The following is a 17,433-nucleotide window of genomic DNA, read 5'->3' on the forward strand; positions in this document are numbered from 1 at the left end:
TCCCGGTGTTTTTCTAGTACGCGTTACGAAGCGCTCCAGCGCGAGGCGTAAACGAGTGTCCCGGTGTTTTTTTGGTACGAGTTACGTTGTAGCGCGAGGCGTAAACGAGTTTCCCGGTGTTTTAGTACCGTGACTACATAAGACGACGATTACGACGACGACAGGAGACGCCAGCAGCCCCAGCCCCTAAGGGGCTTCGCCCCTAAAAAAGTAATCAGTTCAGAAAAGTTTGGAGGTGCATGGGAACGCTTGCTGGACCTGCGCAGTACGTACAACAGCTGCTGCTGCTTCTGCTTCTAATGATGATGACTGCAAAAATAAGAATCAACGACATTTTGCTCGCTTGCTGTTCTTTGCAGAAGGAAAACTTTGGCGTCGCAACCTGGTCACCGACGTCTCCTGCGGCAGCCCCGTTATTCAGCCGCTCACAGCGGCCGGGGATCGCATCGTGGGAGGCCGGGAGGCTGTGCCCCACAGCTGGCCCTGGCAGGTAACTGTCCCCCCTGCCGGGTAGAACTGATCGGCGGGTTAGCTTTTTGAACAGCGAGCCGCGACATTCCTTATGTGGTTATCAGTGACGGATGGGTCACTCCGCCCGAATTGGCCATCCAGCTGTATCGGTGAATAGGCCCCGTGTAGTGTCATTATTTCGGGAAAAGGTTCTCAAGGTAGCGACTGAAGTTCGACGAAGTGCCACCAAAAGCCGTTGGCTGCTTTACGAAAAAGCAACTCTGATAAACCTGCGAGTCTGACAAGCGAGATTGAGTTAGCACGCCTGCGGGTTTTACGTTGTCTCCAGGGTGGTTACCATAGCCTGTGGGGTTCCGCCAGCGCTTCCCGCAGATATTGAGCAGAGGTGACGCCGTGGCGGCTTTCAACGCGCGGCCGAAAAAATCGTAGCTTGCACGCTGTCCATAACAGTGCTAAGATGGGAGAAAGAGTTTTTAAGCGTTGCCGCTTGGAGAGCTCTAACCCGGCGTCTTCGTCGCTGTTTCTTTCGCAGCCCAGCATCCAGTTGGCCGGAATCTTTCCAATGGCGCACTTCTGCGGTGGAGCCCTGCTGCGCAACGATCTGATCATTACGGCAGCCCACTGCGTATATGAGTGAGAAAGTCCTCCCCCTCCTCCTCCTCCTCACCACCACCATCATCATCATAACCATGCTCCCGTTTCTCTCCATCCGCCTAATCCTCATCACCATCATCCCCATTTTAACCACACTCCTTTTCTCTTCTTCTTCCTCCGTCTTCTCCTTCGCTCCTCCTCCTCATCATTATCATCATACGCCTTTCCCTCTTCTTACTCCCGGGTTCGTCTCCTCTTTCTCCACTGATGATGATGATCATGACGCTGAAGCCCTGTGACACTCGCGCGTACGAATAAATTTTGTCAAATCCCAATCGTGTCGCGTGGACTTAAAGGAGCCATGAAGACCAAATACAAGTTGGGTTTATTAGAAAGACTGCTTAGTCCCGATAACAATGATACCAATATCATCGCAATCTTCGAACGAATAACGGAGATATTAAAGAAAACGTGTGAAGCAGTCGCGACTCCCTGGCCAATTTCCCGCCACTTTTCTATGACGTCACGGAACCTTGTTTGTGCGATTGGCGGCCGCCTAACTGACCTCTCGCGACGACACATGACTGGACGTCTGTAATGGGGCCTCTAGTTACATTTGACCGCATCACTTGAATGTTAACGTGCAGTTAACGCACTGAAAATTGTGTTTGATTGTTGGACCTTATGACGTCATTCTTGCTCATAACACATCACTGTGGCGCTAAATTTGAAAGTTTTTAAATACTTCTTGCTTTTTTTTCCTTAAAAAACATCTTTTGTAGCTGTAATGGAGCTGATTAAGATAATGAATCCTACTTCTTTCAAATTAAATGAAGTTGTATTTTCTCTTCATGGCTCCTTTAACGCTTTCTCGATTTTACGAAGCTCCTGTTCGACAAAATAATTGTGCGGGTTGGGGTCTGTCTTTCAAATTTCGCGCCAAAAAACTTCCACAGTGACGTAATCGCGGAGATACTAAGTGGGCACGATCCATAGCAGTACAGTACGTCGTTCAAACGGAACCAGAGGCACCACCACGGTTGTACAATATTTCTTAGCGGGGGCTTTAGTCGGCGGCTGGCAATCGTACAAACATGTCTACGTGACGTAATAAGGATGGAAGAGAAAAGGGCTGGTGAATAACCACTGCATCAACTATTTTCTGCATCAACTGTTAATTGGTCTAAGTTTGCGTTGAAATATGAATCGTTGCTCTTTGGGTCAATAATATTTTTTTTCAATGCATCAAACTTTTTTGTTCATTTTTTCTTCACGGTTTCTTCAAACAGGCGTGGAGAGGATTGCGCTTAGCGAACCTGACGGTCGCTATCACTGATCTCCACTGGAGATCAGTGGTCGCTATACCCGGATACAACTTAAGAACGAGAACGTTGATGATTGATGATGATTGCTATTGGTTTCCCCTTTGTAGCGGGGTGATGATGTGTCATCTTACCAAAAAAACTAATATACCAATGTTTTATACTCTCCGCTTAATACTAACGCTGCTCTTAGGGCAGGCACAAAAATACTTATTACGCACAAAATACTTAATTATTACGCACAAAATACTTATTACGCACAAAATACAACTTAAGAACGAGAACGTTGATGATTGATGATGATTGCTATTGGTTTCCCCTTTGTAGCGGGGTGATGATGTGTCATCTTACCAAAAAAACTAATATACCAATGTTTTATACTCTCCGCTTAATACTAACGCTGCTCTTAGGGCAGGCACAAAAAAACTTATTACGCACAAAATACTTATTTTACGCACAAAATACTTATACGCACAAAATACTTATTACCACCACGGTTGTACAATATTTCTTAGCGGGGGCTTTAGTCGGCGGCTGGCAATCGTACAAACATGTCTACGTGACGTAATAAGGATGGAAGAGAAAAGGGCTGGTGAATAACCACTGCATCAACTATTTTCTGCATCAACTGTTAATTGGTCTAAGTTTGCGTTGAAATATGAATCGTTGCTCTTTGGGTCAATAATATTTTTTTTCAATGCATCAAACTTTTTTGTTCATTTTTTCTTCACGGTTTCTTCAAACAGGCGTGGAGAGGATTGCGCTTAGCGAACCTGGCGGTCGCTATCACTGATCTCCACTGGAGATCAGTGGTCGCTATACCCGGATACAACTTAAGAACGAGAACGTTGATGATTGATGATGATTGCTATTGGTTTCCCCTTTGTAGCGGGGTGATGATGTGTCATCTTACCAAAAAAACTAATATACCAATGTTTTATACTCTCCGCTTAATACTAACGCTGCTCTTAGGGCAGGCACAAAAAAACTTATTACGCACAAAATACTTATTTTTTTTTCTGTTCCAGGTGGTAGCTGTCCTAGGCAATGTTCACCTCTCCGCTTTTCATCCACCAGCATTCTAATCTTCAACGGTATTGCCGCTGTGCCTCATCACCGCAGCCAGATGTTAATCCGCGAGGCGCAAATAGTGCGTTAGTGGGAATATTTTGAGCACGGTACGGGCCGTTTCGGTGATTTTTTGGACCTCCCTTACAAAAATGGTTATTGAGATTGAATTGAAAGTCAATTGACTTTACTCAGTACAATGTGTTGACAGTCAATTGACTTTGAATAGAAATTTTGTATTGAGTTCTCGTTGAAAATTGGCCGCCGTGTTTCAATTCAAACTTAACGCTGTGTTTCAATTGAAAGTCTATTGACTATATTCAACATATCTGTTGATTTCCAATTGAGTTTCTGTTGACTCTCAATACACTTTTTCTGTTGAGTTCCTGTTGTGATGTATCAATTGAAAGTCTATTGAGAAAAGTCAGTGGAGTTCCAGTTGAGTCTGTGTTGACTATCTATTGATTCTCCCGTTGAGTTCCTGTTGAGAAATGTCAAATGAAAACCTATTGAGCATATTCAAGACAGCCCGTTTGATTTCATTTTAGTCTTTTATCAAGTTATTTCAACAATGCCTCGTAAAGTTCAGTTGACTGTACTAAATATATAGTGAGTCTGCTTCAATAATGCAAAAAATGAAGGTGTGCATTGAGCAGGTGAAATAGTGGGGTGTTTCATGGCAACGCTTGCTTTATTGCTCACGAAAGCAGCACGGGAGGACTGGAGCCTTGCAGGGTCCACTTGGCTACTTGACTGTGTAGCCTGCAAAATACAAGAAACAGACTTGTTTGTTTCCACCAGTATAGTACGAAATGATTGCGTCCCTTCTTATTAAGCATGCTGGTCTAAGTAGCTTCCTATTTTATATGTTAGATGGTTTGTATTTTTGGAAAGCAAGGCAAGGAGACAGCAGTTCAACAAATGTATAAGCTTGTTTCAGGTTTTAATGCATCAAGGCAAACTAACCACATCAATTAATTCTACAATGGGTAGGGAGTGGAACGCCTTTACTTGAATGCCTTCCGCATTAAAGCACCTGAAATCTAGAGGAACGACTATGCCCGCAGGAAGCCACAAAATCACTCGCATGGGTTAGTTATCGTGTCTTCCACATCTTTGAGGCCCAAAAGAAATCCGCTTAGGCCTATCAAGACTGGGTGAGCCACTACCAAACCTGTCCAAAAGCATACCTGTCAACCTGTGGATTTGGTTTTGTGAAATTTCAATGCTGGAAATGTCAAAACAAAATTACATAACTGTCAACTTGCATGAGCTGGTTTACAAAATTGTAGCCTTGATTAAAAAAAAAACTAGTGTCAAGAGGTACTGTAAACTAAAGTTACTACAACAGGCAATCATTGCAAATAGCTTTATGAATGAATGAGCGCATAATACTTTGTGCTTACCGACTAGTGGAAAAAAATTACATGACCAGTGAAAGAAAAAAAAACTTGCCAGAAAGAACCTGACAGAAAAAAATATGTAAGTTGAATTTCGCAGTCTTTCACACTCTTGTAACGCTGAAGTATGGTGTGTGCCTTGCAATATGTATAACAAACAAGTAGCACTAAGCAGCAGCTTGAAGGGATCATATGAGATATTGGTATATCGACATTTTTGCCTTAATCGTAACAATGCCAGAGGAGTGTCCCAGTATAACAAGGTCGTGATGCCAGTTTACACACAACGAGAACACGAAACAATTTTGTTTGGTGAGAGGAAAAAACAGCAGAGTTGCTGTAAATGAGAAAAAATGTAAAAGCTTTTTTTTTCCCTTTGCTTGGCAAGATTTTCTATACAGTAGCAGCACTAAAACAGTACAGTGACACCGTGCCGACCAATCATTTGGGTAATTCCTAGAGGCAGAACATTTGTCACAACAGATCGACTAAGCCCTCGCGCAATGCCGGTGTAGCATCAGTCAGTGGCACGTCTGATGCCACGTTCAGCCAAAATGTTATTCAGTGATTTTGCTATTACTCACACCACATTCAGCCCAACTTATTCAAAACTGCTCCCAGAAAGGCAATCAGCAGGTTGTGATTATAAGCAATGGCAAATTTCAATTTATGCTAGCAAGTCGAGCAAGTGCTTAGTCAAAACCGGTATTCATCAGTTTGAAAGTTTGACGCATGTACATGTTCTAGCGCAAGCTGCCTAGCACCTGAGACAAAAATTGGAAAATGAGAAATTCCCTGAAAGATACGTGGAGAGAACTGGCACTTTGTGGTAAAAGACTAATATATAACAGTGTGCAGTCTGTTTCCAACTACTCCTTACGCAGCACATTTTTTTCTTCATTGGTTTTAAAACCAAAGTGTCTGCTTGCCTTTAGGGTGTCAAGGTAACGCATAAGACTTGTGTAAAGATGCTTTGGGTTCAAAACCTAGCTTCTGCGGATACACAGTCTCTATTTTCCAAAAGTAATAAATGAATTTGTTATATTCTTGGGCATTATTTCTTTAGCTGGAATGAAGTACGTTTTAGGCCACGTTTGTCACCTGAGTCACTGCTCTGCACTCAGGGAACGCTCTTTCTCCAAACAATCGTTCAAATTAGGAAGCAAATATATTGCCGGCAGCCAGCACTTTAGCTTGTAAGTATATTTTACCGCCATCTCTCTTAACTGGTTGAACACACTATACTGTTTGTGACTGGTAGATCTGCCTCTCAGCCTAGCGCTGTCAGGTGTGTTTACATAGCGCAGTATTCGTGCGTCTGTTATTGATCCGACAGGCACTTGTTCGATTCGACCTCCATTTTTTTTTTCATTTTCGTTAACTTCGTTCGTCAAACATTTTATTTACCTTAATCATGGTGTTCTTTCTTTTTTTAGCACACTTCGTACCAGGCAATACAGGGCTGCTGCTCCGTTCTGTAGCAGCACTGCATCTAGAATTTTATTTATTCGTCACTTGCCTTCAAAGGTTTTGTTAGACCTTTAGCTTAAGATACATACAAATATATTACACGCGAAAGCAATACAGCAGCGCGGAAGACAGTAAAACTACCGATTGATGTCAAAATGTGTGCCGGTACAATACCCCCTTCAATTTGTTACACTTACGTACAGTATTTTTGAAAAGCTGAAGCGAAATCGTACCCTTTAGGTCGATCTCGAGACGGCATGCGTAAAAACACTGTTTATATAGCGACAAATAACCAAGTCGTGAGTATAGCCATTCAGGTAGGTCTGCACAACGTTAGTCATGATGAAATGTACAGGAGCGCTCGGAAAGAATGAACTTACCTTATAACAACGTCGCTCCCAGCGGGGCTCCCAGCGTGGTGAATTTGACGGATTACAAAGCGTGGCTAACAGGCATGGTAACACCTCACTTCGCAAGCTTCTTCACCGTACGATCATAGCGCACAAACACAACACGACACACAAAGGATGTTCACCGGCGGTAGAAGAGCGCATACGATGGCTTTTCCTTCAATAAATTCGATGTATCGCCAGCTGCACTGCAATGTCTGACCTTCGATGCTGGTTGAAAAGATTCGCACACGGCACATAAATCGCCAACAACACGAGCAAAGCTGTAAATTTTCACAGAACAGTGAGAAAGACCGCACCACGTTGTCGCCCGCACATCCGGGATGGCGAACAAGCGACATTGGCTTGGTTTCAACAGGTTTCAAGTCGGTTTGCGATGGCTATGCTGGCTATGCCACAGCTACGCATTCTTGTGAAAACTGAGCGTGAAAACATTGACACGAGATATCAAAAAAACCTACGGCGGCTTGTGAGTCCTATGTTAATATTTACAATAATTTTTTTATAGAATTATTACCAACCCCTCTAGCAGCAGTAATATTATATTGCAGATAACCGAACTCCGCCGAGGACTCGATGTTTGCTGTCAGCGCCACTGGCGGCAGTGGCAACGCCGCGTACTAGACATTCGTGCCCACGGCCGGGCTGGAGGATAGGCGGGCGCGCACTTTCAAATGAAGTGTGCGCGCTCGCCGCTCCTCCAGTCCGGCCGTGTCGTGACAGCGCGGTCACTTTAGCCACGGCCGCTGGATGAGAGGCGCACTGCTTTAGCTTAGCGTGGGAGGGTGCCAGAGGAACCAAAAGAACTGGTTATCGCCGGGTGTGGAGGTGGATGGCACGTCTTTTGTGTCCGGGCGCCCGCTTCGGCGAACTGCAGCAGGAGAGAGGACGGAAGAATTCTGGAAAGTCCAATCTTTGAAAACAGCTTCAAAGTTCTTGATCTGCTTGCGGGCGCAGGATATTTGCGAGGCGCTTGTGTTTGAGAAACGTAGTCCGCGGACGTGTTGACATCTTTAAAAGACATGCTTTCGTTAGCGCGAGAGCGGTTCGGAGTGTAACAAGCGGCACGCCAGCCCACTAATTTGTTCGGTTTCTCTCTCTCTCTTTTTTTTTTTTGTAGTGGCGTGAAGCAGTGTCAGGCTCGTTCTTTCTTTTTGTGACCCTGTGCAGTAAAGATGAGTTGTTAATCAGCGCTTCAGTTTGTCTTTCTTCATTTTTTTTCTTCGTTTGTTCGTTCAGTGCGGCGCCTTGGACTGGCGTACGGAGTTCTTTTGCAGTGAAAGAACTGTTTTCACCTGTTTTAATAGAGCGTAGATGCGCGTTTGCTCCTCGTGGGATTCTCTACATTCTACATTGCTGTAATACTGTTGTTATCATTGACAGTTCACGGTATCCTCAAGGAAAGTTATGTATGACGGGGAATAGAACTCGCGTCCTTGGGCTCAGACCACGGCGGGGTGCGCGAATGATAACTGGAGTAATGAAGTCCACGAGTGAACGACGAGAGGCCAAGCCTGCGTTCGCTTGATTTGAACGCTTGTTTTAAAAGTTCGCTGTGTACAAAAATTTAATTGTTCTTTTTTCGACATGTAGGGATTTACACCAAAGTGTTGCTGTTTTTTTTTTTCTGAGTATTTATAGGCACAATTTCGTCACTGGAATATTCTTGTGCGTTTGGCTTTGTGAGCTAAGTATTCATTTTTGCAAAACAGCGCTGTTAGTATCGTGCCTCCACAGAAAAACACTGAATCATCGCACTAGGATGCGATGTCACATATGCCTTTTGTAGATGTAGCAGATGAAATCGCGTTTTAAATGTACCTCCTCCCCACCTCCCCTCCCCGGAACACAAGGTATCACAGCATTGTATGTGTGAAAAGAGGTAGGGGAAGTGACGACTTTTTTTTGTCCCCAGCACTGGGACCCGAGATGTGTAGCCTCCCTTCCCCCCCCCCCCCCCTCCTTTCCGTTTTTTCAAGGCCGAGATATGCATGCTTCATGATTCCGCTCCAACTTTCCCGGAAGACTGACTTCGAATATGTCCACTGCCGCTAAAGCGGAAGCTTAGCAGTTGTGGAGATTGCAAATGTCAATGCGTGCTAAGGTATACAGAAGAAAATCCGCTGCTATAGCAAGGAAACGATTCCGCGGGAGTCACGTGCCAGAAGAGATGAGTCACTAGAGTTTTGTCAATGTTTAGTTCCTCCATTGTTTTGTGCAAAGCATGTTGCGGCAGTATTTGAGGAAATGCAGTCAAAAATTGTCCAATATAGTTGATTTCCCCACTTAGCAGGTATAATTATTATTTGGGCGAAGATGCTGCTGGTAAAGGCTACTGGCCTAAGGAGTATTATCAGCTTTGAAAATTAAGCTCGAACCATAAAACATGGACAAAAAGAAGGACACTGGTATAATTTTCAACAACGTATGTTCACCAACTAGCTCGACTCTCAATTTTACTTGATTTTTGTCAGTAGAAACTCTATTGAGTTTCAATTAAACAAAGTCATTTGATATTCTGTTGAGTTTTGTCTATTGAAACCTCGTTGACTTTTTATTGACTGCACTCAATAGAAATGTCAATGTAGAATAAAAATACATAAAAGTCACCTAGTAGTCTTAATTATGTAGACACAGTGGGCAGCGCTGAAAAAAATAGCCCTTCAAAGTGTATGTTTCAGCCTGATGAGTTTTGTAAATTGGTTCTCCAAAGAGTTTCAATAGACTGGTGTCAATTGGTTTTGTATTGCGTTTTCTCAATACAAATCCTTTTGAGTTTCTACTGACACATCTCAATAGCCAATTGAGTTTGAATTAGGTTTCTGTTGACTCAATAAAAACTCAACTGGAACTGAATTGAAACTCAAAATCCATTTTTGTAAGGGCTAATATGCTTATAAACTACTGCAGCGACGACAAACAACCTACGTGATGAAGGGCAGACGACGACATCTCGCATTCATAGCAATGTCCTTTCAAAACGCGCGCGCCGTGACATTCGGGTCCGTCGCTTAGGCGGAAGCACTGTCTCTTTTCCCGTATTGTCATTTGCGTAACTATCATTTGTGTATTCTTTTACGCAGTAAGCGCGCAGAGGACTTGGTGGTGAAGTTTGGCAGCCACAACCTTCTCAGCGACGAGGCGGGAGTTCAAATTCGAAGCGTGGACGTCATTGCAAGGCATAGCGTGAGTGCTTTTCAGACATTTTACTGGTTACAAATCTCAACCGAAACGCAAAAAAAAAAAAACACACACAACAGGTTTTCAAATTGAAAACAGAATTTCCCTTATTTTAAATTCTAAACGGGACGCAGTCTAATGTAGCGTAAAACGACGAAGTACGCTGAAGCAACGCGTTTATTTACTCTACACAACCGATGTCACGAGGCAACTCGATGTCGCGAGGCAACGTGTAGAAGTGGAACTACCCGTTTCGATGTTCGGTCACGAAATTGTCACTTTTGATAGAGCGCGGTTTAGAGCCAGGTTTTTTTTTTTGTTTACGGTTTAAACTAGCGTCGCTAAATAAGCTACGGTTAAGAGTACCGCCACTTCGTGCACCCGGAAGCGTCTGGGGGCAATTTTGTTTCTGGCTTGCAGTGTTGCCATCTCTCCCAACGAAACCGCCGCCGGTTGTGACGGGCAGTGTGTGACCGGCCGCTCTAGCGTCCGCGCAGCGGAGAGAGAGAGAGAGTGAGAGAGATAGGCGCCCAGAAACAGAATGGCTGTGCCCATATGTAAACAAATATCACGTGGTGCCGACCGACCAATGAAAATCCTGGCGGCACATAACAATGAGAGAAAAGAGTGCCGATACTCTAGAAGTTTTTATTTTGTAACGCTACTTTAAACCACCGGGTAGTTTCAACCTTTTAACGTTTGAGGGCGACCCACCTGATCATATTCTAATGGAACCTACTCATTCATGACCCATGAGCTTAAAAAGCATCGTGTACCGATACAAAAAGCTTTGCAAATCCGTACATGTGTTTATAACGGCCTAGTTTGCTTCTTTTAGACATATACCAATTCTTTAATGAAATGAAAAAATGAACAAGAAGCACATTTTGGTTTATCCTGTTTGCACAAGGTGGCGCTAGCTGTCAAGCAAGCGAGAGTTTTATTTTCTTTATTCAAGTGCAGTAGGGACACCTTTCTAAAGTACGCAGTCTAGGCCCCTGTGAATATTTCCACGTATTTGAAAAACCTTTCGTATTGGTGCACGGTGGTTTTTAAGCCCGTGGTTCATTAAGTAGTAAGTTCTTTTGTTTTACGGCCGAATCCCCTCAGGGGCCGGGGCTGTTGTCGTCTCCTATCGTCGTCGTAATCGTCGTCTCATGTATACGTCATGGTACGAAAACACCGGGAAACTCGTTTACGCCTCGCGCTACAACGTAACGCGTATTAAAAAAAAACACCAGGGCCCCAAGCAGCACAGGACTGTTCGGCCTAAAACAGGCCGGTGTACGTTGGCCGGTGATTTTCTGTCCGGCCGTTTTCCGGCAGCCATGTTCGGCCCATGTCCAAATGTGGGCCTTTTGGCCGTATACGGCCGTACTCCCATGGCTGTCCAACGGCCAGTGTCCGTCGGCCAGTTGACCGGCTTACGGTCATACGGCCAGATTCCAGCCGTAGGGCTCCGGCCATTCCAAAGCCACCTGTGTACGGCCGAAGTACGGCCGCCGGATTACAGCCGAGATGCGGTCGTCGGACTCCAGCCGGACTAAAGCTACCGGAAAGACGGCCGTGCTACGGGCATTGGAGTTCAGCCACAGTACGTTAACTGTACTGAGGCCGGTCACTGCATGCCGCGCAAGCAGATGACTCATTCGCGCAGTGCAGAAGCAGCCCAAACCCAGCATTTTGGGTCGAATGCAGCCACATCAAAGTGAGCTCGCGCTCAACCACCAGCCGTCAAGCTTTCAGAGCAGCCTTGCTTAAAGGAGTACTGACACGAAATTTCAAAGCTGAGATAACTATGTAAAACGCTTCCTTTTTATCAGGAGATATCTCCCAGCAAGTTTCAACAGCAACCGTTCAGCGAAACATATTTAAAATCCATTTTAATCTTCGCCCGCACGAGAAAGACCAGAGCGGGCCGACGTGACATCATCTGCTACGTGCCCCAAACTGCCGACGTCGGGGCTCCCGTGACGAAGCCGACGCGCTGGCTGTGGTTGGCGCGCGCTGCTCGGGCGTGTGTACACGTCATGGTTTTGGGACTGACGTCATGCTGCCCGGGCCTGTGGGGACGGCGAAGACCTCGGCCGGTCTGGGCGCGCGCGTGCGCTCGCTCGCGCGCGCTTCCAGAGAGGCAGCGATACGGCAAGAATGGTGACGCCATGTCGTACATGCTGTCATGGCGGCCGCTCGGCGTTTTTTTGTCGAAACCGAAACTGGCACGAATAAACGACGCCGTAAATGAATGTTTACGCTGCGCTCGACCGTCTAATCTGTCAATCTATGATTAGTGGGCTGATAGGCACGCATAGCAGCGAAAAAAACGTAACATAAAAATTTCGTGTAAGTACTCCTTTAATTACCAGCCTCAATTGACAGCAAAATTCATTTATTAAACAGTGCTCACAAATTGTCGTTCCTTTAATTGCAGTGCCTCCTTTACTGCCGAACACAGAAAATATTCAGTTCTTTGTAGAGCTTGAATAGATGTATTGTCCAGGTCCTGATATCCTCTGTGGGGCGGCTTACCTGTAATAAATGGGGAAAGAGGAGGGGCGGGGGGGGGGGGGGGCGGGCGGCGGAGGGCGCATATTTTAGTGGGTTGAATTTCAGAGAGATAAATTGCGCCTCTTTTAGCCAATTTCTTTTAGGGCAATATTCCGGAACACTTTCATGCTATGACTACAGAAACTATTTTTATATATGTTGCTTGACCAATTTTGATGTATATAAAACCGGCGTGAATGCCCTTACGAAGCGTTTTGGTTCTCAACAAAACACTCAGGAGCATTTAATATAACTCCTTCACAAAAAAGTATGCCCAGTTTTTGCCCATTTTTCTTGCAAAGACATTTTCTACTCGATCAACTTTTCTGATGATCTTGCGCAGGGCTGATCCTAAGAAGGGGCGAACAGGTACTTTCATTTTCAATCTATTTTAATGTTGTTTTCATGAGTATAGGTCCACACCACTTAATAGTCCTAAAGAACTTAATTTACTTCTAATGTCATACTACGTTCAAAAAATTCTAGACGCGTTGCGAATGACGCCCTGTTTCAGGTGGCTGCAGTTGTATCCCTCTGTGTTCACGCAAGGAAAGGGGTAAAATTAGAGTTACATAATTTGTTTCAAACCAATAACATAGCAATGGTAGCATGCATACAGGAAACCTTGCATACTGCAACGAATAGGGCAATAAATATTTTATTGGTCAAGGTTGAATCCGCAGGGTTCTCAACCCGTCGGAGACAATCTTGCACCTCTGGAAGTTTATTTATTATTTATTTTTTAATTATTTATTTATTTATTGATTGATTTTTATTCATTTATTTATTCATTGTTTTATTTATTTATTTATTTATTTATTTATTTATTTATTTATTTATTTATTTATTTATTTATTTATTTATTTATTTATTTATTTGATGCCTGCTTGCCTTTGCATGCATTACACAAGGGAGATACATAACACTAAGCATTAAAGATGAGACAAAATAACAAAATAATTCTACAAAGCGCGCTGAAAATCGTCAATATAAACAGTTAATGCAATCATACGTGGAGGATAATTACACTGCAGTATTGATGAAAAATAAAATGAATCGCGCAAGGCGTCACCTTTAAAGGAAAGTTAATTAATAATATAAGTTAATATGTAGAATGGCGCTTGGACATACTTCTCCCCTTCTACTCCAGTTTTCGAATGATAGATATTACGAAAAAAGTTCAACCTATGGTTTTCAGTTTACTTTTACTTTCTCTCATGCTAAGTTGAGCATGACAATTACCTAATACGAATCGCACCGACATATTCTGTATGTTTTCGAACGCATCAACCAGCTCTTTGGTGTAGGGAGCCACGAAAACACACGCGTACTCCAAGATTGAGCGCACATGAGTGAAATACGGTTGTTCTTTTCAGTTAGATGGAGGTTCACTGAAATTTTGTCTCAGAAAGCCAAAAACATATACAGCCGTAACTTTTATGGTATGAACCTGCCTATTTAACCTCTAACCACTCCCTAAATAAACTCCTAGGTATTTATATTCCTCGGCCGTTGTCACAGCAGCATAATTTACGGTATACGTATTCAATTGGAATGAAGGTTTTCTTGTAAAGGTGCCGTTAACACACTGTTTAACATCCAAAAACTTTTCTGGATCAGCACACCAGGATGTTATTAAATTCGAATAAAGCTGCAGGTATACGGAATCACGTTCATTCGCTATAGTCCGGTAAACTACACAGTACTTTTGAACAAAGCTATAGGGCCAATAGTAATAACTGCGAAAACCGATTCATCCAGTTCATAGGATGAAATGTACTACGCAGAAGTAGATATGGAACACCATCATTTGCTTTTTTGCAGTCCAAGAATATACAGTCAACCACTTTAATCTTATCTATTGCAAGAGCCAAATCGTGCGTGAACTCAACAATCTGCGTTGAGCAAGAAAATCCTGACAAAATCCGTGTTTGCTAGGATGCTGGCGATTATGTTTAACCAAATGAGTCATGTCCGAAGAGTAGCTAAGCTCACCTTCAAACATCGGAACTAAATTAACAGATAGGCTTCGTCAGTGACAAGGCTCTGTTGTTATCGCAAATTTAAAATAGTTTTTTTTTTCTAAATAGGCAGTCGTAAAATCCCATGAAGTAACATAGTGCAGGGCATGACGTTGATCCTACCAATGCGCGAACGAGTCTCTTCTACGTTTATCACCAACAACATAGTGCAACATTGCTTGTCGCAGTTTAATTGTAAGCAGAATAACTTGCGCTTTTGCTCGCACTTGCCTTTCTTTGGTGGGGAGTCCTTAACATGGTGGCGTTTTAGCTCCTGCGTGGTGGCCGCTTGCTCGACGCCCTTGAAGGCCAGTTATTCTGGTGAACCATCTCCATCTGGGATCGGACATCTCTGCCGGGTCGATGTCTCCAATGCTCTCCATTTCTTGAGGGGGCGAATAGCCTCGAGCTGATGCGTCGACGAAGCCGGCGGCAGAGGCGTCGTAGCGGCGATGACTGGCGAGGCTTAGCTCACCCGTCGGTGTGGCACAGTCTTCTTGTGGCAATAAATGACATTTCGATGGTCTAAAAGGTTCCGTGCTAATGTCCAGTGAGTCCTTGCACCTTGCCCGTTCACCGAGAACACTCATTACTGTTTGAAAAACGATGTTCGTTCATTTAAAACGTAGAAACACGGAGCGGATGAAAAACGCGTCCCCGTCATTCGGCTCCCTAACGGCTTTTTCTGCCCCCAGGAAAAAACCGGTCGGTCTCCTTCCAAACACGTCTGTGCATGAATTCTCGGCGCCCAGGCGCTAGCCGTTGTTCGGCTGTATGCCGTTTGCCGAAAAAATGACGTATAACCAGATACCTTACGTAGGCCGGTCTCCTCTTGAACACCGGTTGCCAAATATTCGGTGGCCATTCGCTTGCCGTAATTCGGCCGAGGACAGCTAACCGAATGAAAAACGTATATTCTGGGGCCGTACGTCGGCCGGTATCCTTCATAACACTGGTTGCCCGAAGAAAACGAATATTCTACCGCCGGACGCGCGGTTCACCGTTGAAACAACGAATGCACGGCAGCCGCACTCCGGCCGGTCTCCTTTCGAACACCAACTGCCGCAAGAATACGCATATTCTGTGGCCGGTCGCTAGCCGTGCTTCGGCCTGTTGCCAGTTCCCGAAGAAAAAACGGATGCCCTAAGGCCGTACTTCGGCCGTTCTCTTTCTCAACATCGGCATCCGTAAGAGAACTGAATATCTGGCAGCCGGTTAGCTGCCGTTGTGCGTCCGTACACGGGCGGACGGAAAAATACCGAAGCGCTGGTTGCCGAATGTTGGCCGTTCAACGCATGATCAGTGGCTGCCAGAACCTGAATGCTGGCCGGACATGCCAGAAAACGGCCACAGACGGGCCGGTCTTGGGGCACACTTTCCGTGCCGCCTGGGGCACTCGTCTAAGCTTCACGCTGCAGCGCTTCGTAACGCGTACTAAAAAAAAAACACCGTGATCCTTGTTTACGTCTCGCGCTAGAAAGCTTAGTGCTACAAAGACAAGAGACTTTTACAACAAAGCTGTATACCTCTACCCCCAACGGTTTCATCTCCGTTGGCAAAAACGTCAAGGCACCAAGAGTGCACTTATAGACTGCAGGCTTCGTCCCTCCCCGGGTTTCACGTTAGTGGAGATGGCCTGGGATTTTAGTTGCAATATCACTTTGGTTGCCAAGAAACCTAAGGAGATGTCCGCAATTCATGAATACACTTTTTTTTCTTGGCATCACTCGAGCCTGCGCTGCGAGGCAGCAGGTTTTTTTCCTATTGTAAATGTCGTGCTCTCATGTCTCATATTTTAGGCGCCGTTTTCTTTAATTCGGCCTTTTTATTCGTTTGCATACAAACCACACTAAAGTGTACATGTGATGAAAGACGCTTGTATTGTCGGCTATGTGCTTGTCTTCTATTAATTGAGGCTTAATATTGTCACGAAGCCGAAGTCAACAAAAATGGAATATATGCGCAGTGACACATGTAGTTGTAGTTTTGAATGATCTCGCCGTTATATACTTTATGTCCTTTCGCTTTGTTATGACACAAGATCGGTATACCGTCCACCGGGCACAACAAATACGGCCGAATGACGTGTGCTTGTCACGTTTCTTTGATACATTGATAAATAAATAAGCGAAAATATAAGTCGAGAAAAAATCCGCCGTTTTTCCGGGAGCGGGACTCGAACCCACATTTCCGCATAACCAAATATTTCGAAAAAAGCCGAATAGCACTGGCAATGACGACAGCAACCTTGATATGTATATTTACCGAGTCCCTAGTCCCGTATCTTTCTGTTCTGCTACATGCATTACGAGGCACTGGCTCCAGCAGTTCGGATATGCCAATTGCTAACCCCGACCTCCGACCACGGTCTACGTGGCGGCCGCTGGGAAAGAAGACGTTCTACGTCTCCCGCGGTAGTCGAGGGGCGGCGCTGGTTGACCGGCCTCAGAGCTCTTGTAAATATAAACCCCCGCTCTAAAGTCGTGAAAGAAGCCGCTGAGGGATAGCGTAATGGCGAACGCACCGCACCGGTTATGCGGAGATGTGGGTTCGAGTCCCGCTCCCGGAAAAACGGCGGATTTTTTCTCGACTTATATTTTCGCTTATTTATTTATCAATGTATCAAAGAAACGTGACAAGCACACGTCATTCGGCCCTATTAAATATTTCGAAAAAAGCCGAATAGCACTGGCAATGACGACTGCAACCTTGATATGTAGTCCCTCGTCCCGTATCTTTCTGTTCTGCTATATATATATATATATATATATATATATATATATATATATATATATATATATGGATTCTGATAACGTGGATTCTGATATATATACGTTCGCGTCACGCCCCGGGGGTTGAAAAGAAGGTCCCCTCACGGCCGCTGGATGAGAGCGCACGCAAGGTGCGGCCTGCCGCGTCGCCCGGATTTCAACGGGCGAGGGCGTGAGTG

General features: G+C 44.7%; 1 protein-coding gene across 1 annotated transcript in view; it reads left to right on the forward strand.

The window, feature by feature from the left end:
• Positions 1-17,433, forward strand: part of LOC144162919 (chymotrypsinogen A-like) — a 56,787-nt gene that overhangs the window by 22,785 nt on the left and 16,569 nt on the right. The window contains exons 6-8 of the mRNA XM_077693645.1: positions 360-490; positions 1,004-1,104; positions 9,819-9,921. Coding sequence (XP_077549771.1) covers positions 360-490; positions 1,004-1,104; positions 9,819-9,921 — 335 coding nt within the window. The remainder of the gene's footprint in view (positions 1-359; positions 491-1,003; positions 1,105-9,818; positions 9,922-17,433) is intronic.

This window comes from Haemaphysalis longicornis, unplaced genomic scaffold (assembly GCF_048455015.1).
Source record: "Haemaphysalis longicornis isolate Haplotype H1 unplaced genomic scaffold, Haemaphysalis longicornis Haplotype H1 scaffold_12, whole genome shotgun sequence".
Lineage (NCBI taxonomy): Eukaryota > Metazoa > Arthropoda > Arachnida > Ixodida > Ixodidae > Haemaphysalis > Haemaphysalis longicornis.